Source organism: Penicillium odoratum, assembly GCF_028828045.1.
Source record: "Penicillium odoratum strain IBT 22623 chromosome Unknown utg000008l_segment0_segment0, whole genome shotgun sequence".
Lineage (NCBI taxonomy): Eukaryota > Fungi > Ascomycota > Eurotiomycetes > Eurotiales > Aspergillaceae > Penicillium > Penicillium odoratum.
Window position 1 is genome coordinate 4,631,878 of NW_026643150.1, and position 23,248 is coordinate 4,655,125.

The following is a 23,248-nucleotide window of genomic DNA, read 5'->3' on the forward strand; positions in this document are numbered from 1 at the left end:
TCAAAAGTGCGAGAATTGAAAAAGTGAGCAAATTGCCGTGGCGCACTGACCCGCTTTCGCGTGTCGGTGCGCCGTCGATTCAACAGAGGGCACGGATATGCACCCGTTGACGTGGCCAATGAAGGCCCCCGGGGCCACGGTGGGGGCTGCAATAAGACGCTCGATAGGGATGGCCATATGCACGATACCAGCGGTCCTTGGTAAATTTGCTTCCATGGCCATAGATCTTTTGCAGAGCGGTAGGACTGGAAATACTGTATCGATTGGGAGCGATGCGTACGACGGGACCTTGGAAGGATTAGACCCTGAACACTCGAACACAATTAAATCAGGTTCAGGAAATACGAACCATATTTTTCGTGGAGCTCGACATTGATCTGCTCGAAATTGCTCTTGGCGCCAATAGGCCCCAAGCGGGGAAGATGGAAGATGACTACAATATGTAGGCTGACAGCTTCACACAAAACGTATGTGATATTGGGTATGGGGGGAGAAAAGAGAGAAGGAGCAGAAGATCTAGAGGATATGCCCCCAGACCCAAAACTAAGCTAGTCCTAAACGGGATGCCAGCGCTGCTCAGGTCACATGATATGACCCAGGGACACCGACACACCCCCGCAGCGCGAAAGCTGACCATACAAAGCACAAAAAGGGCCCCTTTGTCTCAGAAAAACTCCAAAAAACGCATAAGATACAAATCAACCTCAGTTTCCTCATTGGGCCTAGCGCGGCTTACGTCATGAAGCCCGCCGCTGCACTACTGCAGCCCCAACAACTCCACAAAGGTAGAAAAGGTGGCAATGTCGAGGATTTTCGTAAATCCATCTGCCGGATTGTCCTTGCTGGGTAAAACAGTCAATTTGACTGTTCTTTTGGTGATTTCGTCACGCACAAAGTGGTAACGAATGTCGAGGAATTTTGTAGCAGGTTTGTAGGCGATATTCGCAGTTTCTGCCAGAATTGCAGCATTATCGCTGTCCATTCGAATCTCCACGGGTTCATTTCCTCGAATCCCCATCTCCTTCATTAGGTGTGATAAGTAAAGGGCGTCCTTTGTAGCCCGGTCCAAGGCAATGTACTCGGCGCATGTGGAAGATGGGGCAACAAGCTGTTGGCGTTTTGAAGACCACAAGATCGGAGTACCGTCGTAAAAGAAGACACAGCCGTCAATAGAACGGCGTGTAGGGATATCGTTGGCATGTGAAGCGTCCACATACCCCACTAAACCCCGCATGTCGTAACCAGCAGCGTTTTTCAACTTGTGGGGCCCAAATTCGAGTCCTTTCTCAAGGGTCCCCTTCAGGTATCGAATAACCTGTTTTGACAGCTTCATGGATGCTTTTGAAGGTGTAGACGCTGCCCGTTGCAGCATGGACACGGCAAAAGAGATGTCTGGCCTGGTCTTGTGTGCCAGCCACCCTAGCTTCCCAATACGGGTAGCAAGGTGCTCCCTGTCCGTTTTGTCCATTTCTACATCAGAATCCATTTGTGCCACCCCCTTTTCCTTTTCGAGTGGTTTGGTGCCCAACGGGATGGGTATTTTGTTCGAGGTCATGTTCGTCAGACCTTCGGTGTCGATGAGGTCACGAATGTACTGAGCTTGGTTGATTTTGATCGTGTATGATTTCGGGGTTGTGGAGGTCTCGGAGGAGGATTCGATGGAGGATTTCGTGTTTCCTGGTTTATCAATAGTAACAGCACATCCAAGGAATTTTGTGGGTTCACCAAGGTCTTTAATGACCACAGCACGCCCGATTTCCTCGATAACAGCGTCATTTTGGTCCTCACTAATCACAAAAGCGTCGTCGACGTAGATGATAATGAAGCATCCGTCTCGTACAAAAACACACGGATCGAGGGTCAATCCTCGGAATCCCATGCCCTCCAAGATATCCTTGAATTTGTGAAACCAAAGGTGTGCAGCCTGTCGAAGTCCGTACAAAGCACGCTTAATAAGACTCACATAGCCTTTTCTGTCGAATCCTGTCGGCATTCTCATGTACACGATCCTGTCGTCAATAGCTGCATTCAGGTAGGCGGCTACCATGTCAAATTGTCTGATAGACCAACCTTCTCTAGCTGCAACAGCGTAGAGGATCTTCACACTCTGATCGTTGGCCACAGGTGCGTAGCTTTCGTCAAAATCGAGTCCTTGCTCCTGACGATTTCCACAAATCACCCATCGTGCCCTGAATTGAGTCACAAATCCTTTGTTGTCACTTTTGAGGTCGAAGACCCATTTTCCTGGTAGAATCCTAGCTTTTTCAGAGGGGTATGGGACCTCATCCCATGCACCTGCTACTGCCAATTTATGCAGCTGCTCCTCCATAGCTTCCATCCAGAAGTCTGAATATTGAGAAGCACACGCTTTTCTGTAGGTGAGGGGTATCTTGACCGTCCACGCTTTCAAAGAGTGCAGAACGTCGATTTCACCTGCTGGCGGCATATCCTCATCTTCAACGAGGGTGGCAGCCATAACAGCTGCGTCAATTGCCATATTTGCAGCTTTCTCCGCATCAAAGTCCTCATCACCGTAGCGTGTCGTCTGACGTTTTCCCCTCGTAGAGCGTGTCGATTTCCGAACTGTGGTAGGTGCAGGCTCAGGGGATTGCGATCTGGGAGTAAGTTGGGACTCCGAAGAGGTTTTTCTGGGAGAAATCTGGGAGTTTGAAGGCTCTTCCTCGGGAGGGGCAGTAATAAGAGGGATAAGAGGGGTCTCCTCAACCTCGAAGAACTGCGGATCCTCGGCTTCATGTGTAACCTCCACAACCGTGTGTCTGTAAGCGGATCTGATATCCGGGGTAAATTTGGCGATATTGACCTGTTTAGCAGCGATTTCAGCGCGTTTTTGCCATAAATCACTTGATTTTTCGTCGTCTTTGCCCTCCCAAAAGGCAACATCTCGCACAGTGGCGATTTTGTTGGCAATAGGGTCGTAGATCCTGTAAAGGTGACCATTTTCACCCCTGTAGCCGACAAGGTGCCCTGCCCATGCCCTTGGCAGCATTTTACGGCTCTTTACCCTCTTCTCAGGGGGTACGTTGACGTACGCCTTGCAAAACCAGATTCGGAGATGGTCGAGGCTTGTTGTCTGATCTCTGTCGTCCATGCCTTTCCGCCACATTTCCATAGGTGATTCTTGGGTCTTTCGAGTCCGTAGGCGATTTGTGATGTAGGCAGCTGTAGATAATGCCTCAAACCAGAGGGTTTCAGGTGCGCCGGCATCAATAATCATTGTGCGGGCTATCTGCATCAAATACTGGCCTGACATCTCACTGACGCCGTTTTGCTCATGCATGTAGGGGGCAGAAAGCTCGATCCTGATGCCTGCAGATCTTGCCCATGTGGTGAAATTGCAAAATTCTCTGCCGCCGTCGTAACGCATTTCATGGGGATAGGAACCTGAGCTGTTTTTGACCTTTTCACAGAAATCCTGGAGGTGGCCGGAGGCCTCAGCTTTACTTTTGAGACCTTCCACAAATCGACAGCGAGAGTAGTCATCCGTGACTACTAAGGCATGCTTTTCAGCGTTCACCCCCATAGGTTTAACCTCTTGTAGGTCAACATGAATAAACTGGCCAGGCCGAGTTGCCCTGGTTTGTGGGGTCCTGGAGACAACTTTCTTGGATTTTCCCAGTTTGCAGGCCTCACAGTGGAAATCTCTGTCTGCGTCGATCGGTCCAAAGGCATCTTCATTTGCTCTCATTTTTGGTTGTCCCGCATGTCCGAGTCTTTTGTGGGCGATTTCGGCAGAGAACATGACAATATTAACCTCATTTAGGCCGGTATTGGTGTGTCTGATGAGAGGAACTCCGTGGCTGAAGAAAATGCGGCCAACAATAGCCTTTTCAGGTCCTCGGTCATGAATCGCCATAGTATCGTCGTTATAAGCGATATTCAGCTCACGACGACCCTTGCACGCAGAAAAGAGGTTGAATTTCATTCCTGGAGAGAAGAGACAGTTGATGATAACGTCATAAACATGACCGCCATCTTGGATGAAGGAGATGCGAGCTTTTCCATAGCCTGTAGCTTTGCCTGACACCCCCGGAGTAGCAGAATCCCACTCATGCTTCTCGCCGTTTTTGAATTCATGAAATTCGTCCATAAATGCCATATTCGTGCAGATATGAGCATAACTGCCAGTATCCATTATCCACTGCTGAGTGCATAGGTTGGCAGGAACTGTAATTCTGTGCTCATCCATCCCGGCGTGTTCCTGAATCGATTTCGGCACGGACGACAATGCGACGCAGTTTTCAATAACAGCATCAAATACGGCCTCAGATACCGCTTCCACCACTCCTTCCACAGCGGCAGCGACCAAATCCCCTGCCAGATTATTGCCTTCGTCGTTAAGGTTCGGAAGTGGGTGTAGTGGGTTTTCGGGGTCGTCTTCAGCCAGAATCGGTGGATTGTCGTTCGCAGGAGGAATCGCATTCGAGTCGTTCGGCGTCGCGCTTAGTGCCACTGCACTAATTTGCGTAGCTTCACGGTGGTTGTCCTGTGAATTGAGTGCATCAAAATCAGCGAATTTGCCAGCTTGAAGGGGGGTATTGTGATAATTTTCGTTGTCCACAAGCCTATCGTAAGCCTGTTTGAGAAAGTCGTCTGCTGCTTTTGTCAGGTGATTGTGCTTCTCTGCGAGAGCTTTTTCAAAATCGAACTGATCTTCGAAATCTTCGGGGATGTGGGGTACGACCATAGCGGAGAAGTGGCCAGCGTAGTAATCGTCCATATACCCCGCGCTTGTCGCCTGCATACTGGTGGTAACAGCTGAAGTGTCCTTATCTTGCGTGAAGGTTGACGGCGTCGTCGTCGTATTTGACGAATTCGACAGATTCAACGGATTTGCACCCCCGCTGGTGCCCCTCTTGTACTGCCAAAGAGCCCCTGGACCCTCCCATCCTGGTGGTCGAAGATCTGGTCGAAGACAGTAGCATTTGTTGGTTTTGTGTAGATATCCACAGTGGGCACAGTTTTTATCCTTGTTTTGTGGCTTATTGAGCTGTGCTTTCACATGTAGTTCGTCAGAGATTCCGGGTCCAGGGCGGTTCTTTTGGTCTTTCAGTTCGAGAACAGTTTTGTAGTTGCCACCACGTCCACCTGAAGTCTTCTTCTCTTTTTCGGCCTTTGGGGTTTTAGCAGCAGCTTGTCGAGATGTAGCCTGATAATTTGGGCCTTTTTCTTTGGCCTGAAGGCGTCCGACGACGTCGTTGAGAATACGCTGCATTTGATCAGCGTTCATGATATGTCGTTCAGTTGCAACAGAAGGTAGGCCAGAGAGAATCATGTCTTTAAGTGTATCATCGCCCATGGTGCCGATAATGATCATCAGTACGCCGAAAGGGGGCAACACTATTCCGTTTTCCTTCATTTTGATCCATCCATCCCTCACGGCCTGCACATAAATGCTAGGTAGCGGGAAATCATCAGGTTTAAGCATGTACCAGTCCGTGGCGGTGTTGCATTCGGCAAAAACGCCGACGCCGCAAAACTCCTCGGTAATTGCGTCAAAAACCTCGTCAGCAAGGTCTAACCTTTTGTCCGTGGCTCTGAGCTTCGAGTTTGTATCTTGGGACACTGTTCCAAGCATCCAACTGGCTACCAGGGTTGAGATAGCAAGCCAGTTGTTGGCCATAGTGCTTTCATCGTTGTCAGGTCGTTCAATAGAAGAGTTGATGAGGTGAACAAGTTTGTGAGCTTTCAGCGCGATTTCAACGCTGTTTCTCCAGTTCCTGTATTGGCTGGGTTCGGACAGTGTTTCCTTGAAGTGATAGAGACTAATTTTGTCAGCTTGTGGCAGGAATTGTCCTTGGTGTTGACGTGTTTGAGAAGGGAGAACATCCCATCCCTTCTTCACGCGGGGCACACCCTCTGGAGGGATAGGTGTGGCCATGTTGTTGTTGTTTGAAGATGAACTTCTGTTATTGTTGGTGCTGTGCAGCGGTTGCGATCCGGCACAGGAATGTGGGGCTGCCGAAGCTTAGTCGGAATAAGCTTTCAAAGCAAAATGGAGTGTACTCAAGAAAAAGGGTGTCAAAAAGACACAAAGGGTGTTTTATCAGGCGTGATCAGTGCCCAAAACGGAGGTTTTGTGAGTCCTTGGACTCGAGAATTCAGTCAGAAAAAGGTCTGTTTTGTGTGGGCTGTAGGTTGTTGACGTTTCCGTTGTAAACCGTGTGCTCCGGGCTCATAACCTCTTGGCGCCAATAGGCCCCAAGCGGGGAAGATGGAAGATGACTACAATATGTAGGCTGACAGCTTCACACAAAACGTATGTGATATTGGGTATGGGGGGAGAAAAGAGAGAAGGAGCAGAAGATCTAGAGGATATGCCCCCAGACCCAAAACTAAGCTAGTCCTAAACGGGATGCCAGCGCTGCTCAGGTCACATGATATGACCCAGGGACACCGACAAAAAGATATCCGCGGGCTCAATCAGGGCCGCAATCGAGAAAGAGATCCGAACGATGGATGATCACACCCACTGGCGCTGCCGCGCGGTCACCGTGAGTCCAAGAGACCCCAATCGGATCAGGATTGCGTGTCGTGATGAAGCCGAGCACCAGCTGGTCAAGAAAGTGGCGGAAGACAAGATCGGAACAGGATCCCGGGTGCTCCGGGACGAGCTCTACCCGATCAAGGTCGACGGCGTCAAGAGGGCTGCGGTGCTGGATGACAACCATGCCATTCTGGCTGGAGCAACCGTAGCACTGAGTGAAGAAAACGAAAGTACAGTCGCCAAGATGACGTGGCTTAGTAGCAAGGAAGCCGCGAAGCCATATGGCTCGATGGTCGTGTACCTCACTAAAGGCTCCGACGCGCGGAGGCTCCTGGCCGATGGATACTTCCACGTTGGAGGGGAATCCGGGACAACCAGCGTCTTTGAATATCGGCCACGACCGATGCAATGTTATAACTGCCAGGAGATTGGTCACAAGGCATTCCAATGCCGGAAGACCCAGAAGTGCGCAAAGTGCGCCTCGGAGGGTCATCACCATAGTCGCTGCGATCAAGAGGTTCCAAAGTGTGTTCCATGCGGTGGGCCACATAAGTCGTTTAGCAAGAATTGCCGGAAGCTCTACCCACCACGTCATGAATAAAACACTTCGAATAATCCAATTGAATGTGAGGAAGCAGGGTGCCGTGCATGAAAGCTTAATGAACGACGAACAAACTAAGGACGTAGTGGCGTTAGCGATTTAGGAACCCCAGGCGAGGAGGATTCAGGGACGACTCTTGACCACCCCAATGGGACATCACAAATGGACGAAGATGGTACCCTCCACCTGGAGGGAAGGCAGATGGGCGATCCGGAGCATGCTTTGGGTCAACAAAGATGTAGAAGCGGAGCAAGTGGCCATTGAGTCCCCGGATCTGACAGCAGCGGTTATCCGACTACCCGAACGGCTGATCTTTATAGCATCGGTCTACGTCGAAGGGGGAGATTCCTTGGCTCTGGATGACGCGTGTGGTCACCTGAGAAGGGCAATTGCGATGGTGCGGCGAGACACGGGCGCGGTGGTGAACATCATGATTATGGGAGATTTCAACCGCCATGATCAACTCTGGGGCGGAGACGAGGTGTCCTTGGGAAGACAAGGCGAAGCGGATCCAATCATTGACCTTATGAGTGAATTTGCTCTAAGTAGCTTGCTCAAACGAGGCACGAAAACATGGCATGGCGAAGGACAGTATGGGGACTGCGAGTCCACAATTGACCTCGTCCTGGCCTCCGACAATTTGGCAGACCTGATGACCAAATGCGTAATACACGGGACTGAGCACGGCTCGGATCACCGGACGATTGAGACGGTGTTCGATGCACCGTGGCCAGCCCCGAAACATCAGGAACGACTTCTTCTGAAGAATGCGCCATGGAAAGAGATTAATGCTAGAATTGCGAGGACTCTAGCCACCACTCCATCGGAAGGCACAGTACAGCAGAGAACCGACCGACTGATGTCCGCAGTCTCAGACGCAGTGCATACGTTAACTCCAAGAGCGAGACCATCGCCACACGCGAAGCGGTGGTGGACAACCGACCTGACACAACTCCGTTACATATACACGTACTGGCGCAATCGCGCTCGCTCGGAACGACGGACGGGGCGTAAAGTACCTCAGCTCGAAAAGATGGCCCAGGATGCGGCAAAACAATATCATGATGCCATCTGCAAGCAAAAGAAGAAGCATTGGAATGAGTTTCTCGCAGATAACGACAACATCTGGAAAGCCGCCAAGTACCTGAAGTCTAGGGACGATGCGGCGTTTGGGAAACTACCGCAGCTCGTCAGAGCAGATAATACTACTACTGCTGACCATAAGGAGCAAGCAGAAGAGCTATTGTCTAAGTTCTTCCCCCCTCTACCAGAGGTGATTGAAGACGAGGGGACGAGACCACAGAGAGAACCGGTGAGGATGCCTACGGTTGGCATAGAAGAGATCGAAAGACTGCTTTTTGCTGCAAATTCATGGAAGGCACCGGGCGAAGACGGTCTACCGGCGATAGTCTGGAAGATGACGTGGCCGACTGTCAAGCACAGGGTTCTCGATCTATTCCAGGCGTCACTGAGACAAGGCGCGTTACCGACACAATGGAGACACGCGAAGATCATACCGCTCAAGAAGCCGAATAAAGAAAATTACACCATTGCAAAGGCCTGGAGGCCGATCTCACTCCTAGCGACATTAGGAAAGATACTCGAATCAGTGGTTGCTGAAAGAATCTCACACGCAGTGGAAACGCACGGATTGCTCTCGACCAGCCACTTCGGCGCCCGAAAGCAGCGATCCGCAGAGCAAGCGCTCGTGCTTCTTTAAGAGCAGATCTACGCAGCATGGCGTGGCCGACGAGTGTTGAGCTTAATCAGCTTCGATGTGAAAGGTGCCTACAACGGAGTGTGCAAAGAACGACTGCTCCAGAGGATGAAAGCGCGAGGCATACCAGATGACTTGCTCCGGTGGGTCGAGGCATTCTGCTCAGAGCGAACGGCCACCATCCAGATCAACGGGCAGCTTTCTGAGGCCCGAAGATTGCCCCAAGCTGGCCTGCCTCAGGGCTCACCCCTATCTCCGATCCTATTCCTTTTCTTCAACGCAGACCTCGTGCAAAGACAGATTGACAGCCAAGGAGGAGCGGTCGCTTTTGTGGATGATTTTACCGCATGGGTGACCGGGCCAACCGCGCAGAGTAACCGGCAAGGAATCGAGGCAATTATCAATGAGGCGCTCGATTGGGAAAGGAGAAGTGGAGCAACTTTTGAAGCGGAAAAGACAGCTATCATATACTTTGCTCCCAAGATGCGTAAATCGGACCATGAGTCGTTTATCATCAAGGAACAGACGGTTGTGCCCAATGAGCACGTCAAGATCCTGGGTGTCTTGATGGACACGAGACTGAAATACAAGGAACATATGGCGAGGGCCGCGTCCAAGGGCCTGGAGGCAGCGATGGAGCTTCGGCGACTTCGCGGCCTTTCCCCAGCAACGGCGCGGTAGTTATTTACATCGACGGTGGCGCCAGTTGTGGACTACGCCTCCAATGTCTGGATGCACGCGTGTAAGGACAAGGCCATGGGGCCGATCAATCGAGTCCAAAGAGTTAGAGCACAAGCCATTGTGGGGACATTCCTCACCGTCGCGACCAGCGTATCGGAGGCGGAGGCCCATATTGCCACCGCGCGGAACCTTTTCTGGAGACGGGCCGTGAAAATGTGGACGGACATGCGTACCCTTCCTGAAACAAACCCGCTCCGCAGAGGTACAGACCGGATCAGAAAGTTCAGACGATATCATCGCTCGCCGCTGTACCAAGTGGCAGATGCGCTTAGGCACATCGACATGGAGACACTGGAAACAATTGACCCGTTCACGTTGGCCCCATGGGACGAACGCGTACAGGCCAATATTGACGGACAACATGAACCCCAGACTGAAGCGGGCGGGTTGATGCAGATCGCGGTCAGCAGCTCGGCACGGAACGAGCTGGTGGGATTTGGAGTCGCAATCGAGAAACAGCCACCTCGAAATCGAAAATTGAAGCTCAAAACGTTTTCCATCACATTGGGCGCGAGGGCAGAGCAGAACCCGTTCTCTGCGGAGCTGGCAGCCATGGCACATGTGTTGAAAATGATAGTGGGAATCAAGGACTACAGTACTACGTTGCTCACAAGCAACAAGGCGGCGGTGCTCACGCTAAGGAACACCCGACGACAGTCTGGCCAGGAGTTTGTTTGTCAGATGTACAAGTTGATGAGAAGGTTGCGGAGGAATGGAAACCGCATCAAATTCCACTGGATCCCTACTACCGAAGACAACAAGCTGCTAGGTCTGGCTAAAGAACAGGCCAGAACTGCAACACAAGAAGATGCTCTCCCACAAGAACACGTCTCGAGGATGAAGTCGACAACATTGAACATCGCACGATCCCAAGCAGTCCCCAGCAGTGAGCTACCAGGGAACATAGGAAGACACGCAAAACGAGTAGATGCCGCACTGCCAGGCAAACACACCCGGCAGTTGTATGATCGCCTAACGTGGAAAGAAGCGAGCGTACTGGCCCAACTCCGAACCGGCATGGCTAGGCTCAATGGGTATCTCAATCAAATTAATGTAGCAGAGACGGATCAATGCGATTGCGGACAAGCAAGAGAGACCGTGGAGCACTTCCTCTTCCGATGTCGGAAGTGGATGGCGCACCGGACGGAAATGTTACAATGCACGCAGACTCACCGAGGAAACATATCTTTCTTCCTGGGCGGAAAACAGCCTTCTGATGATCAGAAGTGGACGCCAAACCTAGAGGCAGTACAGGCCTCCATACGTTTTGCCATTGCGACGGGCCGACTCGAGGCCACTTGAACATATCGACCAACATAGCCCCCAGCCCTTCTTCCGACCCTACTTACCCACCACCTCGTGCTACACATGGTAGACGCGCTTCAACTGCCGAAGATAGGATGTTGAACACTTGGAGAAGCACCTTCAAGCCAGCCTACTAACCCACTTACTAACCCACGATAAACTCGCTGCGATACTGCTTTCTGGAAATGTTATATGTTATAAGGTTTTATGTATGGGCTTTCAGGAGACACAGCATACACAGATGGACATGTACAGTAGGTCAGTGATAGTTGCCCTTTCGGCTCAGCCGCCGGGCGTTAATGAATTGTTTGTACGCTGAGCATCGCTCCAGCGAACGAGGATCCGAGAACAGACCCATGGTGAATGGCACGACTTACGTAATACAATGATCATAAACAAGCTTAAACATTTGTTCCGCGCAAATTGTCTCGTCCAGATGTTTGTTGAAGATCGCACAGTCAGCTGCCAGGTAGAGACCCATGCCTTTATGAGACAAAGCGAAAAAGAGAACATGAGCCTAACGAGGAATGAGACGAGCATTAATGATGGGAAGGAAGCTTCATGTAAGTTTCAGAATAGGCAAATCTCAACAATCATTTTCAAAACAATGAATACGGTTTGAAGAGAAACTTCAGGAGTCTGTATGCAGTCTGCATCGAATGAACAGTCCGTCAGCCCCAGAAGTTGAAACTTGAATAGATTTGGAATACCTGACATTGATTCGAAAAAGCTGGAGATATCAAATTAGATCCCAATTTTCTCTTGAGCGTCTCCACTGGCAAACACTAATGTACAACTGAAAAGCCGGAACCACCAATAGACGGCCTTTTCAATTGATGTGTAGAGAACACATACGTCCGTCGTAGGTGTGGGTATTTGATGGGTCCGCATTGCAAAAGGGCCCAGAATCAATAGCTCATTGAAATATAGAAGGTTCAGTAATGGCGTATCTGAATAAACGGTATCCAATCTTTTTGAGGAAAGAACCATCAGAAGGCTTTTAAGCCCAATTTCAGGGCTGAAAATTCTTACCACGCTCAATATTTTCCTCAATCTGCGTTTCAGAATTGGTGCTGAGCTGCCGCTCCGTGCACCAATTTCCGACACTCTAGGACACTGTACAACTAGGCAACCACGGAGAATTGGCGGGACCAGTCACCAAATTATCGAGCCCGTGACAATGTGACGCAGGGTTCTTCTATATTGTCGAGAGAGAGGCCAATGAGTTGAAATGAATCAAGCAACAGCATCGCGGGTACTTGCGAAATCGAGATCTCTTCTGGACAGACCAGAGCCGATTGGACAAGGAGTTACCTGCCGAGTATCCATGAATGTGCGTATGTGATCATCAATCTGGTACGCGCTTAGGCTAAGAGTTTTCCACGTGTTTTTTTAGACCACTGGATCGAGCCTGGGACGTAGTGGCTTCGGGGCCCTCCTTCTGGATCCCAGAATCCAACTCCTGGACCGCTGATCATCGAACCTTCTACCCCCACCACGAGGAACATCATCTTCGTCGCCATGACGACGGTCAGGCGCCTTTGTACCGCCCTGGTGTGCGTTTGGCCGCAACTGCGAGATATGCTCCTATTCATGACCTACGAAGTCTAGCTCCGATTTTAATGTGAGACTTTTAGACCAGATCAGTTCTATTACTAGTATGCTTCTTGACTTCATATAGATGTGTGGTATATACGATGGCTTTCAACACGACACGAAGAGTCCATCACGAAGACTCCATCACGAAGATTTCAAGCTAGCATTTATTGTAACACCGTATGCAAGAAGCGCTCCACTTCCAGCACAAATAACCCCTCAACCCATTGTAATACTTCAATGGCAGATTTCGGTAGTGGTGTGAGTTGAGCCTTCGGTTCCCTGTAGCGACGTCTGCGCAGAAAGCCTTTGGATTCTAAAGGCTGGTCCGGAAGCGGGCCTGATCTCGCAAGCCGGTCTGGTTTCGGAAGTCTAGCCTCCAAGAAGTCAAGGAGACGGCAAAGCTTCGCAGGGGGCGAAGATTCACCGGTAGTCATCACGAATTCAATGGCGACGCGATTCATCTGCAGGAGAGATTCATGATCCTGAGTCAGACGATGAACAGCAGCGTGACGAATCGCGGACACTGGCCCTTTCATTCTCAGTAGAGCACAACTGGCTTGGCGGAAGGCACTGTGCTGTACTCGGGTCTTGTTCCTTGCCAAAAATATGAAGAATCTGTGTAGCTCTAATTCTTCTGGGCACGTCCACCCGTTCATGAGAGACTTCTCCGGCAGCCATTTGTGAGCAAACCGAAATGCATGGAACTCAAGGTGTTGCTGTATGGCTTGGAGGATTCGATTTTGGGCGCGAAAGGGAATTTTTCCTGATCGTATTCCCAAGAGTGAAGAGAGACTCTCCAGAACTGTGATTCAAGTTCGTTAGTTAATATTCGTATTAGCAAAAGATGTAGATTTGGAACTCACTCGAGATGGCATCGATCTTTCTTGGGCGAGACATTGTGATTGGTTTCGATGTACTGGAGAAGATGGAGAGAAGTTAGCAAGCACAATGAATTTATTGTGGCTGCTCACCGTTGCTTCGCAGGACGTGATGATGTGGCTGCGTTGTATAAAGGGCTGTGAATATGATCTCGATTTGACACAGATGATGCAAGTACGCTGCGTTTACTTCCTGGCATATCTTGTCTCATACGTTGTTGGTGATTGTGTTGACTTTGCAGAGGAGAAAAATAAACACTGATCTGCAAATGATGGGCGCGGCAAAGACCCCTGGACCACTGAAGCCTGACCGTTCAGGGTTTGAAAATGAGTCCGTCGTGCCCTGACTATCAAGGTGTGATGGTAGCGTTGCAATATCAGGAGATCGACCAGAGATCGACACGGACCCAGCTGACGTGCCATGGTAGCAACGAAGGCTCTTCGGAGTTGGACTCGGCATGGGCGGCATTGTTGGGATCAACGAGATTCTGCCCTCCCGCATCGAGCCAGGATCAAGCCAGGACATTGACATACTTCTCGGACGAGTATGACGACTCTGCCACAGTCCAGAAAGACTGCTTCTCGACTGCTACAAGACCACCCTTTTTTGCTAGCTCGTAAAGATAAAGTGCAACTGCTGAAAGAGAGCGCTCGTTCAATCAGAGAATCTTTGGATGCTGCCCAAGTTGAGTTCAAAAGCACCATGGAGCAAAGGCAGGGTTCCGTGGTACTCCTTTGAATGGTTCTGCAGTACTCATGGTGGGGCCGCGCGGTTCTGGAACGGGATCGACGCTGCCCGAAAATCTCGGCTTTGGCTCTATTTGCCACCCCTTTCTTTGACGATCTATGGCAATGGGATTGGGACATATTTGCAGGAAGATGAGAGCCATAATATTCCCGAGTGTTCCTACTTCAAGTCTTCCACTGGGAAAGTTCGACAGACCCATCTCTGTTGCTGTAAATGGCCTAATCGTGTGACGAGTGTGGTTCGAGTCTAGCAGAGCTTGGGTCCCACATCCAGAGTGGAGAATTGGAGGGCCCAGAACGGAATGATCGCTCGGGAACACAAAGTCTAAATGACACGTGGTATTTATCCCATGGGTCAGGGTCCACGACGAACGACTCATTTTTCACACCGGAAACTTTTTGGTATCCTGTTTCTTGACCCAAGTGTCGCGTTTTTTATGAAAGGCCGCGTAGTAGAGGCAGAGCACAGTGCTGGGATATCTATGAGAAGTTTATTAGGGAAGTAAATTTCACGTTCCCAGTCTGATACCGGTTGGAATTACTACGACGCGCTTATCCGGTCTTTATTGCTCTTCTATGACCACTCCCTTGATGGCTGATACCACAGCTCACAGTCGGTCGCAGTTCTCTTCCAAATAATCACGAAGGTCTTGACCCGGCTACCTTCGTAGTTTAAGTAGCATTCGCAATGCTCGATACCTGCAGTGCACCTCACTGAGAAGGATGCACTAAACTTCAGATATCTTCTCTGATCATGAAACTGATCAAGTCATTGCCACAGAAATACTTGACACTCGGTTCGCAACGCATCGCAGCGAACGGGTTGTTCCGCAAACCTCACTCTTCCGGAGTGACGCCCGCTCTCCTTCAACCCTGGTCTAAGATCCAGTCGTTTCGAGCATTTTACTTGATACTACTCACTGGGTTCTCAGAAGGACGTAAACAAGGACAACATGCGCTGCAGAGGATTTTCATCGTTGCGCGACAATAATTTCAATGGTACCTATGATTGCACGTGCATAGCCGTTGCGTTTAGCCCTCTTTGAATGCTCTATTGTAATACATATGTCGCAACTTGCAATGCAACTGCGTTGCATTGCCACAGCGATCATATCCATGGTTTCCATTTCATCTTTTCTGGTACCCAGTCGCCAGTGTAACCCACCGCAGGAAATGGTCAGTCTAGATGATCGATTTGATGGAACCAATGGCTGGTCCCCCTGGCATCATGAGACCAACCACGGATCCATTGAAGGTTCGTCTTCTGGCCAAAGAGTTCCAAGTAACTTTCCAATGCCCTCGCAAATCAGTGGCCGTTTCTCTGAATTTGCGCAGGGGGTTTCTGTGAAGAGACGTAGCCGACCCGACATAAAAGGCGCGAGATTTCCGGCCCAAAAAAGATCAGGACTTTCCTCCTCACACTCCCGTGTGTCATTGTTTCCATCTCTTGTCTGCAGGCTTTGTCTGCAGGCTTGAGGGTCTCCGTGGCCACGGGTCCGCAGTACAAGCTCTGCGTCACCAAACATGCTTCGCAGGATGGGCTCTGCGATATCAACTGTTCCTCGCAGGATGGGCTCAGCGATACCAACTGTTCCCCGCAGGATGGGCTCTGCGAAATCAACTGTTCCTCGCAGGATGGGCTCTGCGTTATCAACTGTTCCTCGGAGGATGGGCTCTGCGATACCAACTGTTCCTCGCAGGATGGGCTCTGCGTTATCAACTGTTCCTCGCAGGATGGGCTCTGCGAAACCAACTGTTCCTCGCAGGAGACCGCTGCGTTACCAAGTTCTCTGCAGGAGACCGCTGCGATACCAAGGTGCTCCGCAGTACTGACTCTGCGTCATCAAATCGTGCTCCGCAGGGGAACGCTGCGAAACCAAGGAACTCTAGCCAAGTGCAGGCACCTCTACGTGGTGCTAGGGACCAGTATTCAATGCTCGCTCTGCAATTGAAGAAGCCAAGACCTGCGCCAACGTCGATGTTTCACCTTTGTAGGCTCGGGCCACGGGCGAAGAGTCTGGCATGGCCATGAGAGCCCATTCCGATGCCTGTTTCAACTTCAAGATAGCATTGAATAGAGAATGAATAAACCCAGCATATTGCTGTTCCTGATTCCTTCCTGCATAGTAGTATTACGTCCAGAACCTGATTTCCCAAGATGTATATACACACGTAGAGGATGTATACACACACGTACAGGCCGGTCAGCTCGGTCAAAGACCATCAGACTTGGGCAAGGAAGCATTATCCACGTCTATCGCACAGGTCAGGAAAACTGAGATGACTGTTGAGGTTGGCGTTGGTGGTGAAGGGGTAGATGCGGTGATCGATAGTCCCTGGTGGTAAGCATTTTGTAATGATGATAGTTGACTGAGCGTCGTGAACCTCAAATGAGCGTGCTTAAACGTTTGACCCAGTGGTGGTGAAAATTGGAGTCTGTTTTGATAAATAATGGAGCATATTTTCAAAAAAAAAGTGAATGAGCGTGCGTAGACAGTTGAGCCTTTTCTCATCAACAGTTGGATGAGCGTCCATGATCAGTTGAAAGACCATTCGTAAACATTTTACCGGCTTTTTAACAGTTGAACTGCTGTGTAAACACTTGAACTGCTGTGTAAACAGTTGAGCTGCTGTGTAAACAGTTGAGCTGCTGTGTAAACAGTTGAACTACTATATAAACAGTTGAACTGCTGTGTAAATAGTTGAGCTGCTGTGTAAACAGTTGAGCTGCTGTGTAAACAGTTGAACTGCTGTGTAAACAGTTGAACTACTATATAAACAGTTGAGCTGCTGTGTAAACAGTTGAATGATTGTGAACAAATAATCGAGTACGACTTCATGAACAGTAAAATGATCGTGCGTGAACATTCGACTAAGCTTCCGTAAATAGTTAAGTTTGCTCAGATAAAACGTTGACTAGCTTTCTGAAATAGTTGAGCCTGATCGGAAAACAGTCACCAGCCTGGAATCGGTGACCAGCACTAATAACAATTTGTCGATGATGACAGTGCCGACGCGTCGACAAGCAGACTATCAATACTGAGTCTAGACGCGTTGACAAACGGTGTCGCTCAGGCGGTGTGTCACCCTTCGCCCACACTTCGTCCGACTCGGGAAAAGACCCCACCAACATCACTGTATTTTTCTCGGGCCAACAGCCGTTGTCAAGTCCTTCTAGACAGGAAATAGAGTCTTAACAAAGGGCTGGCAGTTGTGTACAAAAGGAAAGCTACATCATGTCGTTAAATTGGGAGGCCCTACACCAAGAATCCAGTTGGCTAGAGCTTCCTAGTATATACTGAATATATATATTGTAGCCGCACCTCTATAGATCAATGAAAAACATTTTTTTTTGGTCTACAGACGCCATAACATCAGAGTCGCGCGCGTGGCTTGTATATCTCTAATGGCCTCACAGACACATGACTAATGAAGCTTACACCGGTTTATTAGAGTATGACAGCGATACATCATGGAAGAACTGGGACTTAGTCAGTTCGAAGTCAAGCACGTATGATACAAATATGAAGCTAATGTTCAGCAACTCCACGGCCACAAACGGAGGCTCCTTATGAAATTGAATATAGCGGTGAGCTTTAGATTCGACAAAACGACACTATGCACGTACAGTGTGTATATACATTTTATAAGCTGCCCTGCCCCATACCCTGACGAGGCTGCCGTGGTACGCCCATCGAATAGCAAGGTGTATTACATTTGTGTTACCGATAGCAGTCACCAGTCTACGAGGATGATATACCATCGAGGGTTTATCAAGGCACTTACACAGACGGATTGAAAAGCATCGAGCAGGAAGCTATATGAGCCCTGCATCATCGGCCTACAATTTGCACAGCATGACGAGCACTCTTCTTAAGACTAGATGAAAGACCTGAAAATACTACGAAAGAACCTCACAAGTACTCTTCGTCAGTCAGCAGCTCACGCGGAACATAAGATGTGCCTAGCAAGGCAAGTCAAGGCCTTGTGGTGATCGTGCGTTGCGAGACATCAGCGACGCAGCGACGCACAGCTGTGTGTCTGATGACACGTGACTGCGATAGCTGAGATGTGTGATTGATGAGGTGGCCAGCAAGCGTTGTGTCATGACGCATCACCCGCATCCAGCACGATGGCACTCTCGAGGACAAAGTCAGCAGAGCTTGCTGCGTTAGGAAAAGGAGCAACAAAGCGCGCTGCGAAGAGCCTGGAGCGAGCAAAAATGATTTCACACAGCCTGCAGAGATGTACGCAATGGCGCAGATGTCACAGGGACTTGACAGCACGATGCAACGTAGAGACACCGAGCTCGCATCTCACACCACACCACCGTGGTGCAAGTCTCACTGTTGGACCTGGATGACAAGCACCTGAGCTAGACATCCAGCACCAATACGTAAGACCCCGTCTATGTTCTGCCATGGTAGTTCGACGATAGCCCTACATGGTCATGGCTGTCTCTTCATAGATCCCCACACCTAGCAGAGTGAATCTCTGGGTGAAACTGATATCACCGAGTACCAAATTCTCTGAATTTCTCGATTCGCCAATAAACTGGGCATGGATTCTTGGAAGCTCAAACCGACTTCTCTTCAGCAGCATCGGGGCCGGAGCCATGTGTCACGTGATGAGATGGCAGTGTCGGAACAATGGATCATGTAATCAACTTTATTAGTCAGCGTACCACATGTTAAATTGCTGTGGTGGAGACTAGAGAATACCAGACAAGTACACAGACGTGACCCATACCATTGGTACATGCTGTTCGACCCTGATTACGTGTTCAGAGAGTCCTCCAAGGTCACCTGACGTTTTCCATCTATGCGAATTCGGCTGAAATCACGCATTAGACCATGAATCGTACGTATATGGTCTGAAGTAGTCCCATCTCTTATACTAGCCCACAGTAGCATATCATCAAGATGGTCTAATATCAATCTATCGGACGGGACCATATCTGTAGGGGGGTCCAAGGTTTCGTCCAACGGTTGATCTGTGATATATATATCTCCACCACCACCAAAATCAAGGTCTTCAGGGGGTGGATCACTTTCGTCTGATGGGTTTAAAAAGTCATAAAACGCCTCTGGACCCCCCTCTCGGCTATTGACCCCAAGCTTAATTAAAGCTTCGTTAAAGAGCACCCCTAATTTTTCGGTTAAACCGGGCTCTGTTAGAGGTGTGCTTGTGGGTATAGGGATATCGTCTGTAGGGGTGATAGCTGGAGATCTCCGAATCAACGTGCTTTTAAGAAAGCAGTTGAATATGGTTTCGTCCAATACCTTCACAGCCCACATCTTTGTAAGCCAATTGACAGTATATAATAACGTCATCCTCGATTGTGGGTTTGGTCGACCTTGATCCAATAGACAAATCATCCACCGGACCCAAAATTTGCGATAGTGGTGCTTCAGATTTTGAATTATCCCTTGGTCCAAAGGTTGATAAATCGAGGTTGAATTTGCTGGGAGGAAAATAACCTTAACTCGGGGCGGTGGGGGTGCTTTTTGGAGTCCAACAAGATATGGTGACGCATTGTCAAGTAATAGGACGACTCGTCTTTCCATACTAATTCGCTGGTAAAAGGAGCGTAACCATTGCTCCATGATGTCACCGCGCATCCACGCCTTCTTGTTATTTCTCCAAACATATCCCACCTTTCGGCTATCTACTCCCCGGAGTGCGCGAGGTGTTTTTGCGGTCCCAATTAACCGTAGGGGCACCCGATCACTTCCGGTAGCGTTTGTCGCAACAATAACCGAAATTCGAGTTTTATCAAGCTTTTGCCCTGCTTGCTTCTGCTTATCAAGGCTCCCATTAGGCATACGTCTCCAATATAACCCTGTTTCGTCCATATTATAGATATCTTCAGGGTTATATTGATCACAAATTGCCCGGATTGGCTTGATATCCTCATGAATAGAGGTTGGAACCGAAGCAGCTTCACCATGAAATCGGTAATATTGGATATTATGCCGCTTCTTAAAACGGTATAACCATCCATCTGAGAACTGTGGTTTTGGCATATCTTGATATTCAGGTATTGTCCTCCAAAGCTCAGCAGCTTTCATCTGAAGGATATGGCCAGTAAGAGGTGGGTGGTCTTTCTGAGCAATAACCCAATTAACCCATTGATTAAGCTTTTCGTCTAAAAGTGGCCAATTAGACGCAGAAGCACGCATAGATAAGCCTGCTGGGCTACTATCAAGGTGGGCGTATTTGGATGAAAGCACTCTTGTTATAGTTGAGCGGTTAATTGGTCGTTTAAATTGAGACGAAAACCAATCTGCACACACTTTGTGTGATGGACGAGGGGTGGTTTGAGAGTAATAAACCCTAAGCGCTTGCTTTTGTGCGTCAGATACGCCTTTTCTAGCATATTTTGGCACTTTTTGCACTTTTTGCTGCACAGGTGGGCGGACAGTGGTCAGGGATGGAAGTGGGGCATTATCCTCGGATCCAGATATTTTGATTGGTCGATACGGCTTATTAAGCGCGAGATGACTCAGCAAATTATGATGAAAAGTGGTGGTAAAGGTGAATGTGGCTCTTATCAAAAATTTGTATGTAAAAATCAATAAAAGTGGGTCCATCCACGCGAAGGTGGTGCCCTAACCGCGATTGGGCCATAAGAGGGAGTGGCGTAAGCGAGCGTTGACTGTACTAAGGAAACAAACGATCCATAAAGCTAGTAGATCCCGTATCCGAAAGGAAAAATTCATCAGATCCACCCGCAAACCCTGTTCAAAAAATGAGGGTTTGAATAAACGGCAAGATGAGGATAATGACATACCGGAAGTACAGTCGGACCCCATGGACGTGGCCGGGCGCCCAACCGCAGTCACAAAATCCAGCACAGCGCCAAGGATCGCCTCAAGAGCACTCGAGAAAGTCGACTCGGCGCAGACTTTGTTCATCCGTTGAAGGAGGTGGTAAATTGACCGGAGCAACTCAGCATCTTCGAGTCTGCTCGGGTCACGTATAACACCCGAAGCGAGTGCAGACAGGGCAACGAGCGAGTCCGTCACAAATAGACTGAAGAGATGAGTTACTCATGGAATACGAAAAGTAAAAACGTAGGGCAAAAATACCGTGGTAGAATCGCATGGCTTTTCACTTCATCGATGGTCTTACTTCCCATCGTGATCAATATCCGAACGGCATTTTGTGCATCGGCAAGGCTTTCGGCGCTATTCAAATCAGATGTGACCAACTCATGAACTATCAATCTTGTAGTCAAAATCGAGTATTGTATGGAGAGCTGGAAGGGATTCATTGACAGACATGCCAAATTAGCAAGGCTAACATCGACACCAAGACTGGCCTGAATTTGCTGTAATTCATCAAGATAGCCAAACGCAAGGGTTTGCGTGGCTGTCCCCAAAGGGCCATTTGTACTAGATCCAAATAACGTCACGCGCATATTTTCTCGTATCTGTGCGAGACGAATGTTCGCAATGAAATGACTCTTCGCGGGGCTTTCTGGCTGCTCCACTGGTAGAGGTATCTGTAAAGTATAAAATGACTGGCCAGGACTCGGAAAAGATATCGAATTCTCCAAGATACTCATGCACCAGGACACGTCGATCCTTTCCTCATCGACAACAGGTTCCTGCTGTTTCTGAAGAGGGTCCGCTTGCATGTCCATCAGTTTGCATACTGTCTGCGCGAGTTGCAAGCAACTTCGTGCCATCTTCACAAGGCACATTGACTGGCATACTAGACACTATCACTCTGGTGGTCAGTAGCTCTTAAAAGATATATGTATGAATGTCGAGAAATAAAGAACAGTTGCTCACCAAAGACAGAAGTGCCTGTACATTCACCAATGTGGGATAGAGAGGGGATTTGAACGCGCCCATCGCATTATCCCAGAACGTTCTCAGTAGACTGAGCTCCATTGAAACTGGGATTTCTTCTGCAAGGCGGGCTCTAGACGTAGCCAACAACGCCAGGAGAATCATGTTGTTGAAGCATAGTGATAATGCTGGATCTTGGAGGTCGTCTGCAGTATTGTTGTACAGCCTTATCTTTTCTTCAACATTTGATCGTGAAAATATGGGGAAATAATCGTTGACGTTATCGAAGTAAGTCGTGACCATGGCTTGCAATATTGACAACGGTGGCTTGGAGACCTATTAATAAACAAATTCCTATTAAAGTAATAATTGTTTCGTTATAAAATGGTGCTAATGCAAATAGAATAGATTTATTCTATATAAAGATAAATAATCTATTTTTTTTTTTTTTTTTTTAATTTACACTATCAGAAATAGTGAAAGAAGATACTGAATACTCAACTCCTTGGAAGAAAGTAAATATTACCTTTATCAAGACTTTATCGCACTATGTCCGATTATTTAACATTCATCTTTGCCTTAACACTGCTATTACCTTCATCAGGTAACCATTCTTGAACCTCGGAGGCTTCATTTAAGGAGTGGTGAAGGGTATGTAGGGGCTCCACAAGTCTCTCCTCTCCATGAAGACTTTCAGAAGCGATTTGACCCAGCCGTTTTGCGAGTGAAGCGAAACCCCACTTTCCCTCCAAAGTGGGTCGATACGGCTCTGTAGCGCTGGGCAAAAAATCTTGGTTTATGGGAATTTGGGGTTATGAGCCGCTGGCGGTTATAGACCTCCGTACACTGCCCATCATATTTGAGTGATGTCATGCAGGTTGCCTTAATGTGACCAAGTACCTAGGTGGAACGTGGCAATTCTATTATGAAAGACACCACTAAAGAAAAGATTGCGAAAAGTGGAGAAAATAAATAGAAATCAAAATTGAAAGCAATTGGACAGCCATCGTCTCTTTCAAGTTTCTGCACCAATCCACGGATCCTCCCCAGATAGCTGAGGACCTCCCCCATCAGAAATTTTCATTATCAGTTCCTATCCTCCTTTGAAATAGTCAATTCCTCTTTGTATTCTATTTTTAGGGGCAATTTGCCGTTTGATCGCCCTGTACACTGCCTGGCCACGAAATATACAAATTCACAACCTCAATTCTTTGGTAAGATTACACGTTTCTGGTAATTGGCTTTCTATCTTTCCAAGCCCTGGAGGGTATCAAATACCTCGCGCTAATGCACTCAATATGATATTTTGTACATTTCGTGGCCAGGCAGTGGAGGGTATTGATTTGAAATCGTGTA

At 48.7% G+C, this 23,248-nt stretch overlaps 4 protein-coding genes across 4 annotated transcripts; 1 reads left to right on the forward strand and 3 right to left on the reverse strand.

Moving 5' to 3' along the window:
- Nucleotides 1-757: 757 nt before the first annotated feature.
- Nucleotides 758-5,899, reverse strand: N7520_011985 (uncharacterized protein; the record flags this gene model as incomplete). Its single annotated transcript, XM_057145918.1, has 1 exon — nt 758-5,899. One exon carries the CDS (start codon nt 5,897-5,899, stop codon nt 758-760), a length of 5,142 nt encoding a protein of 1,713 aa, XP_056991672.1.
- A 6,733-nt stretch (nt 5,900-12,632) lies between these two features.
- Nucleotides 12,633-13,365, reverse strand: N7520_011986 (uncharacterized protein; the record flags this gene model as incomplete). Its single annotated transcript, XM_057145919.1, has 2 exons — nt 12,633-13,270; nt 13,332-13,365. The coding sequence occupies 2 exons, from the start codon at nt 13,363-13,365 to the stop codon at nt 12,633-12,635; spliced, it is 672 nt and encodes a 223-aa protein (XP_056991673.1).
- A 308-nt stretch (nt 13,366-13,673) lies between these two features.
- On the forward strand, nt 13,674-13,967 carry N7520_011987 (uncharacterized protein; the record flags this gene model as incomplete). Its single annotated transcript, XM_057145920.1, has 1 exon — nt 13,674-13,967. The coding sequence occupies one exon, from the start codon at nt 13,674-13,676 to the stop codon at nt 13,965-13,967; it is 294 nt and encodes a 97-aa protein (XP_056991674.1).
- Nucleotides 13,968-20,814: 6,847 nt separating this feature from the next.
- N7520_011988 (fungal specific transcription factor domain-containing protein) lies at nt 20,815-22,195 on the reverse strand (the record flags this gene model as incomplete). Its single annotated transcript, XM_057145921.1, has 5 exons — nt 20,815-20,833; nt 20,904-21,128; nt 21,185-21,314; nt 21,378-21,819; nt 21,893-22,195. The coding sequence occupies 5 exons, from the start codon at nt 22,193-22,195 to the stop codon at nt 20,815-20,817; spliced, it is 1,119 nt and encodes a 372-aa protein (XP_056991675.1).
- Between the last annotated feature and the right edge of the window lie 1,053 nt (nt 22,196-23,248).